This window comes from Lontra canadensis, unplaced genomic scaffold, assembly GCF_010015895.1.
Source record: "Lontra canadensis isolate GAN:19392208 unplaced genomic scaffold, GSC_riverotter_1.0 scaffold7, whole genome shotgun sequence".
Classification (NCBI taxonomy): domain Eukaryota; kingdom Metazoa; phylum Chordata; class Mammalia; order Carnivora; family Mustelidae; genus Lontra; species Lontra canadensis.
This window is the reverse complement of record NW_022631001.1, coordinates 30287773-30299859: the sequence shown is the minus strand read 5'-3', so window position 1 is coordinate 30299859 and position 12087 is coordinate 30287773. Positions and strand designations below refer to the sequence as shown.

At 39.3% G+C, this 12087-nt stretch overlaps 1 protein-coding gene across 1 annotated transcript; it reads right to left on the bottom strand.

Moving 5' to 3' along the window:
- Positions 1-752: 752 nt before the first annotated feature.
- Positions 753-11542, bottom strand: LOC116865411 (olfactory receptor 2D3-like). The gene is made up of 2 exons (XM_032853683.1): positions 11338-11542; positions 753-1471 (listed from the first exon to the last, which is right to left on the bottom strand). The coding sequence occupies exons 1-2, from the start codon at positions 11540-11542 to the stop codon at positions 753-755; spliced, it is 924 nt and encodes a 307-aa protein (XP_032709574.1).
- Between the last annotated feature and the right edge of the window lie 545 nt (positions 11543-12087).

The following is a 12087-nucleotide window of genomic DNA, read 5'->3' as shown; positions in this document are numbered from 1 at the left end:
CTCTGTCTAAATAAATAAAATCTTAAAAAAAAATGGAGGAGAGAAAAAAGTGAAAGAGGAGAGGAGGGGTCACGATGCAGTGGAGTTAAATTCATTGCAGTGAGGGCTTGAAAATTACAGAAACACTCTAGTGTTCCATCACTTTTAAATGGAAATAAGGAAACTGGAGGTAGTGCAACTATGGGTAGAGTTCCATAAATCCCAGAAGACCCCCTTATGTCTGAACTAAATGCTGGCTTTTTAACCAGTTACTGTTGACTTATTCAGGAATATGGAAGCAGAACCACAGTAAGCTCACAGGTGACTGTATAACAACTTGGGGGCCCTACCTCATTTAGTGGGTGAAGGATCCTAGCAATATATTCAGGAAGGTTAATCAAAATTTTTTTCTTGGTCCAACATTTCAAGGGTGAGTTTACTCTCCGTTGACATATTTCCCTCACAGAGAAACTGCAGAAAGAGAGCATAAGACAACAAAATGTGCAACTACCCTCAGGACAGAGCACAGCTCTCTCTTGTCCCAGCGGTAATGAAACCTTCTAAGGAAGGCATGAAGGTTTACTCATATTGTGATGTCCTGGACACAGCACTTGCACAAAATAGGCATTAAATGAATACTTGTGGAGAAGAAAATCAACTGAGGCATATAAAGTTAGGGAAAGAAAGAATGAGAATAGTAGAGATATTGTTGTCGATCACAATCTTCCAAGTGCTTAAGAAAAATGTCAGAAATCACTACCTCTGAAGGTAGATTATCTTCTAACCAGGTTCCTGAGGGCTCCCTTCACATCCTTGTTCCTCAGGCTGTAAATGATGGGGTTCAATATGGAATTAATAACTGAATAGAACATAGAGATGACCTGATCCTTTTTACTCATTGTTTTGGAATTGGGTCTCATGTAAGCAAATATTCCAGATCCATAGTAGAGAACCACAACAGTGAGATGGGATCCACAGGTAGAGAAGACCTTGAGCTTCCCTTCCCCTGACTGCGTCTGAATCACTGTGGAGATAATATGCCAGTAGGAGACAAGGATGAGGGAGAGAGGTGCTAACAGGATAATCACACCCATTGAAAAGAGGGCCATCTCAGCCTTGTATATGTCTGCTGAAGCCAGCTTCAGGAGTGCAGGCGGTTCACAAAAATAGTGATTAATTATATTCTGTCCCTGGTAGGGAAGACACAGTGTAAATGCACTATCCACTGTACATACAAATGCTCCACTGATCCAAGACACTATGACCAACTGGACACAAACCCTCTGGGTCATGACAGTGGAATAAGGCAGGGTCTTGCAGACAGCCACATAGCGGTCATAAGACATCACTGCCAGAAGTGCACATTCTGTGCACCCTGCAAGAAGGAAGACAATTATCTGTAGTGAGCATCCAGCAAAGGAAATGATTTTCCTTTTTACAAGGAAGTGGACCAACATCTGAGGAACAATGCTTGTAGAGAAACAGAGGTCAGCAAAGGACAAGTTTTTTTTCTTTTTTTTTAATTAATAAATGTATTTATTTTAATTAACATATAATGTATATTTATCCCCAGGGGTACAGGTCTGTGAATCGTCAGGTTTACTCATTTTACAGCGCTCCTCATAACACATACCCTCCCCAATGACCATATCCCACCACCTCTCCCGGCCCCCTCCCCCCAGCAACCCTCAGTCTGTTTTTTGAGATTGAATCTTTTATGGTTTGTCTCCCTCCCAATCCCATCTTCTTTCATTTTTTCTTTTCCTACCCCCCAACCTCCCCACATTGCATCTCCACTTCCTCATATCAGGGAGACCATATGATAGCTGTCTTTCTCCGATTGGCTTATTTCGCTAAGCATAATACCCTAGTTCCATCCACGTCATCACAAATGGCTAGATTTCATTTCTTCTGATGGCTGCATAGTATTCCATTGTGTATATATACCACTTCTTCTTTATCCATTCATCTGTTGATGGACATCTATATTCTTTCCATAGTTTGGTTATTGTGGACATTGCTGCTGTAAACATTCAGTGCATGTGCCCCTTCGGAGCACCACATTTGTATCTTTAGGATACATACCCAGTAGTGCAATCACTGGGTCATAGGATAGCTCTATTTTCAGTTTTTTGAGGAACTTCCACACTGTTTTCCAGAGTGGTTGCACAAGCTTGCATTCCCACCAACAGTGCAGGAGGGTTCCCCTTTCTCCACATCCTTCCCAGCATTTGTCATTTCTTGACGTGTTAATGTTAGCCATTCTGACTGGTGTAAGGTGGTATCTCATTGTGGTTTTGATTTGTATTTCCCTGATGCCGAGTGACGGTGAGCACTTTTTCATGTGTCTGTTGGCCATCTGGATGTCTTCTTTGCAGAAATGTCTGTTCATGTCTTCTGCCCATTTCTTGATTGGATTACTTGTTCTTTGGGTGTTGAGTTTGCTAACCTCTTTATAGATTTTGGATACTAGCCCTTTATCTGATATGTCATTTGCAAATATCTTCTCCCATTCTGTCAGTTGTCTTTTGGTTTTGTTAACTGTTTCCTTTGCTGTGCAAAAGCTTTTGATCTTGATAAAATCCCAATAGTTCATTTTTGCCCTTGCTTTCCTTGCCTTTGGTGATGTTCCTAGGGAAGATGTTGCTGCGGCTGAGATCGAAGAGGTTGCTGCCTGTGTTCTTCTCAAGGATTTGGATGGATTCCTTTCTCACATTGAGGTCCTTCATCCATTTTTAGTCTATTTTCGTGTGTGGTGTAAGGAAATGATCCAATTTCATTTTTCTGCATGTGGCTGTCCAATTTTCCCAACACCATTTATTGAAGAGGCTGTCTTTTTTCCATTGGACATTCTTTCCTGCTTCGTCAAAGATTAGTTGACCATAGAGTTGAGGGTCTATTTCTGGGCTCTCTATTCTGTTCCATTGATCTATGTGTCTGTTTTTGTGCCAGTACCATACTGTGTAGATGATGACAGTTTTGTAATAGAGCTTGAAGTCCGGAATTGTGATGCCACCAACTTTGGCTTTCTTTTTCAATATTCCTTTGGCTATTTGAGGTCTTTTCTGTTTCCATATAAATTTTAGGATTATTTGTTCCATTTCTTTGAAAACAACGGATGGGATTTTGGTAGGGATTGCATTAAATGTGTAGATTGCTTTAGGTAGCATAGATATTTTCACAATATTTGTTCTTCCAATCCATGACCATGGAACATTTTTCCATTTCTTTGTGTCTTCCTCAATTTCTTTCATGAGTACTTTATAATTTTCTGAGTATAGATGCTTTGCCTCTTTAGTTAGGTTTATTCCTAGGTATCTTATAGTTTTGGGTGCAATTGTAAATGGGAATGACTCCTTAATATCTCTTTCTTCTGTCTTGTTGTTGGCGTAAAGAAATGCAACTGATTTCTGTGCATTGACTTTATATCCTGACACTTTAGTGAATTCCTGTACAAGTTCTAGCAGTTTTGGAGTGGAGTCTTTTGGGTTTTCCACATATAGTATCATATCATCTGCGAAGAGTGATAGGTTGAATTTTTCTTTGCTGATTTGGATGCCTTTAATTTCTTTTTGTTGTCTGATTGCTGAGGCTAGGACTTCTAGTACTATATTGAACAGCATTGGTGATTACGGACATCCTTGCCTGTTCCTGACCTTAGCAGAAAAGCTTTCAGTTTTTCTCCATTGAGAATGATATTTGCAGTGGGTTTTTCATAGATGGCTTTGATAATATTGAGGTATGTGCCCTCTATCCCTACACTTTGCAGAGTTTTAATCAGGAAGGGATGCTGCACTTTGTCAAATGCTTTTTCAGCATCTATTGAGAGTATCATATGGTCCTTATTCTTTCTTTTATTAATGTATTGTGTCACAATCATTGATTTGCGGATGTTGAACCAAACTTGCAGCCCTGGAATCAATCCCACTTGGTCATGGTGACTAGACCTTTTAATGTACTGTTGGATCCTATTGGCCAGTATTTTTGTGAGAATTTTCGCATCTGTGTTTATCAAGGATATTGGTATGTAGTTCTCTTTTTTGATGGGATCCTTGTCTGGTTTTGGGATCAAGGTGATGCTGGCCTCATAAAATGAGTTTGGAAGTTTTCCTTCCATTTCTATTTTTTGGAACAGTTTCAGGAGAATAGGAATTAATTCTTCTTTAAATGTTTGGTAAAATTCCCCCGGGAAGCCATCCGGCCCTGGGCTTTTGTTTGTTTGGAGATTTTTGATGACTGTTTCAATCTCCTTACTGGTTATGGGTCTGTTCAGGTTTTCTATTTCTTCCTGGTTCAATTGTAGTAGTTTATATGTCTCTAGGAATGCATCCATTTCTTCCAGATTGTCAAATTTGTTGGCATAGAGTAGCTCATAGTATGTTCTTATAATTGTTTGTATTTCTTTGGTGTTGGTTGTGATCTCTCCTCTTTCATACATGGTTTTATTTATTTGGGTTCTTTTCTTTTCTTTTTGATAAGTCTGGCCAAGGTTTGTCAATCTTACTAATTCTTTCAAGGAACCAGCTCCTAGTTTTGTTTATTTGTTCTATTGTTTTTTTGGTTTCTATTTCATTGATTTCTGCTCTGGTCTTTATGATTTCACTTCTCCTTCTGGTTAGGCTTTCTTTGTTGTTATTTCTCCAGCTCCTTTAGGTGTAGGGTTAGGTTGTGTATTTGAGACCTTTCTTGTTTCTTGAGAAAGGCTTGTACCTCTATATATTTTCCTCTCAGGACTGCCTTTGTTGTGTCCCACAGATTTTGAGCCGTTGTGTTTTCATTATCATTTGTTTCCATGATTTTTTTCAATTCTTCTTTAATTTTCTGGTTGACCCATTCATTCTTTAGAAGGATGCTGTTTAGTCTCCATGTATTTGGGTTCTTTCCAAATTTCCTCTTGTGATGGAGTTCTAGTTTCAGAGCACTGTGGTCTGAAAATATGCAAGGAATGATCCCAATCTTTTGACACTGGTTGAGACCTGATTTAGGACCCAGGATGTGGTCTATTCTGGAGAATGTCCCATGGGCACTAGAGAAGAATGTATATTCTGTTGCTTTGGGATGAAATGTTCTGAATATATCTGTGATGTCCATCTGGTCCAGTGTGTCATTTAAGGCCTTTATTTCCTTGTAGATCTTTTGCTTAGATGATCTGTCCATTTCCGTGAGGGGAGTGTTAAAGTCCTCTACTATTATTGTATCATTGTCAATGTGTTTCTTTGAATTTGTTATTAATTGGTCTATATAGTTGGCTGCTCCCATGTTAGGGGCATAGATATTTAAAATTGTTAGGTCTTCTTGTTGGACAGACACTTTGAGTATGATATAGTGTCCTTCCTCATCTCTGATTATAGTCTTTTGCTTAAAATCTAATTGATCTGATATAAGGATTGCCACCCCAGCTTTCTTCTGATGTCCATTATCATGGTACATTGTTTTCCACCCTCTCACTTTAAATCTAGAGGTGTCTTCAGTTCTAAAATGAGTTTCTTGTAGGCAACATATTGACAGGTTCTGTTTTTTTATCCATTCTGATACCCTGTGTCTTTGATTGGGGCATTTAGCCCATTAACATTCAGGGTAACTATTGAGAGATATGAATTTAGTGTCATTGTATTGCTTGTAAGGTGACTGTTACTGTATATTGTCTCTGTTCCTTTCTGATCTACTACTTTTAGGGTCTCTCTTTGCTTAGAGGACCCGTTTCAATATTTCCTGTAGAGCTGGTTTGGTGTTTGCAAATTCTTTCAGTTTTTCTTTATCCTGGAAGCTTTTTATCTCTCCTTCTATTTTCAATGATAGCCTAGCTGGATATAGTATTCTTGGCTGCATGTTTTTCTCGTTTAGTGCTCTGAATATATCATGCCAGTTCTTTCTGGCCTGCCAGGTCTCTGTGGATAAGTCTGCTGCCAACCTAATATTTTTACCATTGTATGTTTCAGACGTCTTTTCCCAGGCTGCTTTCAGGATTTTCTCTTTGTCACTAAGACTTGTAAATTTTACTGTCAGGTGATGAGGTGTGGACCTATTTTTATTGATTTTGAGGAGGGTTTTCTGAACCTCCTGGATTTTGATGTTTGTTCCCTTTGCCATATTAGGGAAATTCTCTACAATAATTCTCTCCAATATACCTTCTGCTCCCCTCTTTCTTCTTCTTCTGGAATCCCAGTTATTCTAATGTTGTGTCGTCTTATGGTGTCACTTATCTCTCAAATTCTCCCCTTATGGTCCAGTAGCTGTTTGTCCCTCTTTTGCTCAGCTTCTTTATTCTCTGTCATTTGGTCTTCTATGTCACTGTTCTTTCTTCTGCCTCATTTATCCTAGCAGTAAGAGCTTCCACTTTTGATTGCACATCATTAACAGCTTTTTTTTATTTCAACTTGGTTAGATTTTAGTTCTTTTATTTCTCCAGAAAAGGCTTTTATCTCTCGGAGAGCGTTTCTCTAATATTTTCTATGCCTTTTTCGAGCCCAGCTAGAACCTTGAAAATCATCATTCTGAACTCTAGATCTGTCATATTACCAATGTCTGTATTGATTAGGTCCCCAGCCTTTGGTACTGCCTCCTGCTCTTTTTTTTTTTTTTTTTTTTTTTTTTTGTGGTGAGTTTTTCTGCCTTGTCATTTTGTCCAGATAAGATTTGCTTTCTCCTCCTCTGGAATTCCACTGTTCTCCTTGGTGAGTGAAGTTGGTCTTGGCTGGGTTTCTTGTTGATCTTAAGGGGGAGGGGCCTGTTGTTGTGATTCTCAAGTGTCTTTGCTACAGGCAGAATTGCACCTCCCTTACCAGGGGCCGGGATAAGTAATGAGCTCAGGTTTGCTTTGGGGAGCTTTTGTTCCCTGAACGCTTTCCGTAGAGTTCTGGAGGATGGGAATGAAGATGGTGGCCTCCTAATCTTCAGCCCAGAGGAGCCGAGAGCTTGGGGTCCCACTCCTCAGTGAGCCCTCAGAGAAAAGTGCCCAACCGCCCCCGTCTCCCTGCCCTCTGGTTGCGCTTGGAGGAAAGCACTAAATCACTCGCACTTGGAGAAAAGCGCCCGGTCGCTTCCGTCTCCCTGACCTCCAGCCGTGCTCCGAGCTCACCCAGACTGTGACCGGGTCAAGGTAAGCCCGAGTTGAGAGCTCATTCCTCGGCTTTGTTGCTGTAGCCGGCTTCCCCACTCTAATACCTGCGAGCTGTGCAACACTCAGACACCCCCGGTCCTTCCATGACCCCGTGGGACCTGGGGTTATGCTGACCCCGTGTGGGCTTCTCCCCAGTTTAGCCTCTGGAGCGATGTCCCTCTGTGGAGCCGACTTTTAAAAGTCTTGATTTTGTGCTCCTTTGCTCTGCCGCTTGCCGGGAGCCAGCCCCTCCCCCCGCGGTCTATCTTCCCGTCACTTTGGATTCACTTTTCTGCAGGTCCTACCTTTCAGAAAGTGATCGATTTTCTGTTTCTGGAATTGTTGCTCTTCTCTTCGATTTCCCATTGGATTTGTAGGTGTTTGCAATGGTTAGATAAGCTATCTAGCTGATTCCTGCTACCTGAGGTCATCTCAGTCTGCTACTTCTCCACCATCTCCTGGTCTTTTTTTTTTTTTTAATTTGTTTATTTATTTAAAGGTATTGGCATATAATTGTATGGCACACAATGTTACATCAGTTTCAGTTATACAACAAACATAGCGATTCAACGATTCTATACATTACTCAGTGCTCATCACAACAAATAAACTCTTAATTCCCATTCATCTATTTCACCCTTCCCTCTTCCCACCTGCCCTCCAACAGCCATCATTTTATTCTCTATAGTTAAGAGTCTTTTTTTGGTTTGTCTCTATTTTTCTTTGTTCATTTGGTTTGTTTCTTAAATTTCACATATGAGTGAAATCATATGGTATTTGTCTTTCTCTGACTGACTTATTTCATTTAGCATTATACTCTCTAGATTCATCCATGTTGTTGCAAGTCAAAAGATTTCATTCTTTTTTATGGCTGAGTAATATATATATATATATATATATATATATATATACACACACACACACACACACATATATGGCACATATTCTTTTTCCATTCATTTAGTGATGGCTACTTAAGCTGCTTCCATAATTTGACTATTATAAATAATGCTGCAGTGAACATAGGGGTTCATATATCTTTCTGAATTAGTGTTTGCATATTCTTTGGGTAAATGCCAAGTAGTGGAATTTCTGGATCATATGGTAATTCTATTTTTAATTTTTGAGGAACCTCCATACTGTTTTCTTGAGTGGCTGCACAAGTTTGCATTCCCACCCACAGTGCAAGAGGGTTCCTCTGTCTCCACATCTTCACCAACACTTGTTGTTGTTTCTTCTATTGTTGATTTTAACCATTCCAACGGGTATGAGGTGATATCTCATTGTAATTTTGATTTGCATTTCCCTGATAATGAGCAATGTGGAGAATCTTTTCATGTGTCTGTTGGGCATCTGGATGTCTTCGTACAAATGTCGGTTTATGTCTTCTCGCTGCTTTTTTTCCTTTTTTACTGGATTATTTATTTAGTGTTGAGTTCTATAAGTTCTTCATGTATTTTGGATATTAACCCCTTATTGTATATATCATTTGCAAATGCCTTCTCCCTTTCAAAGTAGGTTGCTTTTTTTTTTCATTGACGGTTTCCTTCACTGTGAAAAAGATTTTTATTTTGTTGTAGTCCCAAAAGTTTATTTTTTATTTTTTTAATTTCTTTTCAGCGGAAGAGAATTCATTGTTTATGCACCACACCCAGTGCTCCATGCAATCCGTGCCTTCCCTAATACCCACCACCTGGCTCTCCCAACCTCCCACCCCTGCCCCTTCAAAACCCTTAGGTGGTTTTTCAGAGTCGATAGTCTCTCATGGTACAACTCCCCTTCCAACTTCCTTCAACTCCCTTCTCCTCTCGTCTCCCCATGTCCTCGATGTTATTTGTTATGCTCCACAAATAAGTGAAACCATATGATAATTGACTCTCTCTGCTTATCTCACTCAGCATAATCTCTTCCAGTCCGTCCATGTTGCTACAAAAGTTGGGTATTCATCCTTTCTGATGGAGGCATAATACTCCAGAGTGTATATGGACCACATCTTCCTTATCCATTCATCCGTTGAAGGGCATCTTGGTTCTTTCCACAGTTTGGCAACCATGGCCATTCCTGCTATGAACATTGGAGTACAGATGGCCCTTCTTTTCACTACATCTGTATCTTTGGGGTAAATACCCAGTAGTGCAATTGCAGGGTCATAGGGAAGCTCTATTTTTAATTTCTTGAGGAATCTCCACACTGTTCTCCAAAGAGGCTGCACCAACTTGCATTCCCACCAACAGTGTAAGAGGGTTCCCCTTTCTCCACATCCTCTCCAACACACGTTGTTTCCTGTCTTGCTAATTTTGGCAATTCTAACTGGAGTAAGGTGATATCTCAATGTGGTTTTAATTTGAATCTCCCTGCTGGCTAGTGATGATGAACATTTTTTCATGTGTCTGATAGCCATTTGTATGTCTTCATTGGAGAAGTGTCTGTTCATGTCTTCTGCCCATTTTTTGATATAATTATCCGTTTTGTGTCTGTTGAGTTTGAGAAGTTCTTTATAGATCCTGGATATCAAACTTTTGTCTGTACTGTCATTTGCAAATATCTTCTCCCATTCCCTGGGTTGCCTCTTTGTTTTCTTGCCTGTTTCGTTTGCTGTCCAGAAGCTTTTGATCGTTATGATGTCCCAAATGTTCACTTTTGCTTTTGTTTCCCTTGCCTTTGGAGACATAACTTGAAAGAGTTTGCTGTGGCTGATATCAAAGAGGTTACTGCCTATGTTCTCCTCTAGGATTCTGATGGATTCCTATCTCACATTGAGGTCTTCTATCCATTTTGAGTTTTTCTTTGTGTACGGTGTAAGAGAATGCTCGAGTTTCATTCTTCTACATATAGCTGTCCAACAAGAGCCCATGACCTGAGGGATTCCCTGGTGGAATTCTACCAAACTTTCAAAGAAGAAATAACACCTATTCTCCTGAAGCTGTTTCAAAAAATTGAAGCAGAAGGAAAACTTCCAGACTCTTTTTATGAAGCCAGCATTATCCTGATCCCCAAACCAGGCAAAGACCCCACCAAAAAGGAGAATTTCAGACCAATATCACTGATGAATATGGATGCTAAGATTCTCAACAAGATCCTAGCAAACAGGATCCAACAGCACATTAAAAAGATTATCCACTGTGACCAGGTGGGATTCATCCCTGGGTTACAAGGATGGTTCGACATTCCCAAATCCACTGGTGTGATAGAACAAATCAATAAGAAAAGAGAGAAGAACCACATGATCCTCTCAGTTGATGCAAAAAAAATCATTTGACAAAATCCAGCATCCTTTCCTGATTAAAATGCTTCAAAGTGTAGGGATAGAGGGAACATTCCTGAACTTCATAAAATAAGTCTATGAGAAACCCACAGGAAATATTATCCTCCATGGGAAAAAGCTGACAGCCTTCCTGTTGAGCTCAGGAACACAACAAGAATGACCACTCTCACCACTCTTGTTCAACATAATATTAGAAGTCCTAGCAACAGCAATCAGACAACAAAGAGAAATAAAAGGTATCCAAATTGGCAAGGAAGAAGTCAAACTCTCTCTCTTTGCAGATGACATGATTCTTTAGATGGAAAACCCAAAAGACTCCACCCCTAAACTACTAGAACTCATACAGCAATTCAGTAACATGGCAGGATACAAAGTCAATGTACAGAAATCAGTGGCTTTCTTATACACTAACAATGAAAATACAGAAAGGGAAATTAGAGAATTGATTCCATTTACTATAGCACCAAGAACCATAAGATACCTGGGAATAAACCAAACCAAAGAGGTAAAGGATCTGTACTCAAGGAACTACAGAACACTCATGAAAGAAGTTGAAGAAGACTCAAAAAGATGGAAGACCATTCCATGCTCTTGGATCAGAAGAATAAACATTGTTAAAATGTTTATACTGCCTAGAGCAATCTATACTTTTAATGCCATTCTGATCAAAATTCCACCGGTATTTTTCAGAGAGGCTGAGGAAATAATCCTAAAATTTGTATGGAATCAGAAGAGACCCCTAATTGCTAAGGAAATATTGAATAACAAAAATACAACTGGGGGCATCACATTACCTGATTTCAAGCTTTACTACAAAGCTGTGATCACCAAGACAGCATGGTACTGGCATAAAAACAGACACATAGCCCAGTGGAACAGAGTAGAGAGCCCAGATATGGACCCTCAACTCTATGGTCAGATAATCTTTGACAAAGCAGGAAAAAATATACAGTGGAAAAAAGACAGTCTCTTCAATAAATGTTCTTGGGGGAAAAAAAGGACAAGTTTTTGAGGAAGAAGGACATGGGAGTGTGAAGTCGAGAGTCAGTCTGAATAAGGATTATTATGAGCAGGTTTCCAAACATAGACAGAAGGTAAATGGTCAGGAAAACACGGAACAGCAAGATCTGGATCTTTGGATCCTGTGAAAGTCCCAGCAAGATGAATTCAGCCACAGAAGTTTGGTTTCCTTCTCCCATGGATGTTTATTGCTATTTCCCTGTCATCAGAAAGAAAACGCATGCATTCTGAATGTTCAATTTTTGCAAGCTTTATAAACAAGCACAATGAGAATGAGTATACCTGTTGGACTATTGGATTTCAGATGCTTCCTAGTATGTGTGCCAGTTAGCATTAGGATGCATAGTTTTTATGTACATTTTTCTTTCCTTGATCCACTTGGTAGGCTGAGTATTGCACTCAATATGGCTTCTCAAATAATTCTGAGGTGAACATATTGCTAAATTACTATGAAGTTTTATCAGAGGAATTCTCTTTGATTCAATTTAATTTTTTTATCTCAATAAATATTTTTAATATAACAAATATATAAAAATAAATATTCTGGATTAGCAATCTGAGAATGAGATGAACTTGTTTAGTCAATAAAAAACACTTACGTTTTTATAATTCAAAACCAAAACACAGAGGTCAATGACAAATTTGTTTATGATAGAGTAGGAAGTTCAAATATGGTTTAGAGAATCAACAGATGAATTGTAGCTATTAGTTCTTGCTTGTTTCC

Excerpts from the sequence above, each read along its gene's own strand:
- LOC116865411 (XM_032853683.1), bottom strand. The coding sequence starts at position 11,542 with ATGGGAGAAGGAAACCAAACTTCTGTGGCTGAATTCATCTTGCTGGGA. Across the intron at positions 1,472-11,337 it reads CCTCAAAAACTTGTCCTTTT|CTGACCTCTGTTTCTCTACA; the intron begins TTTCCCCCAAGA and ends ACTTGTCCTTTG.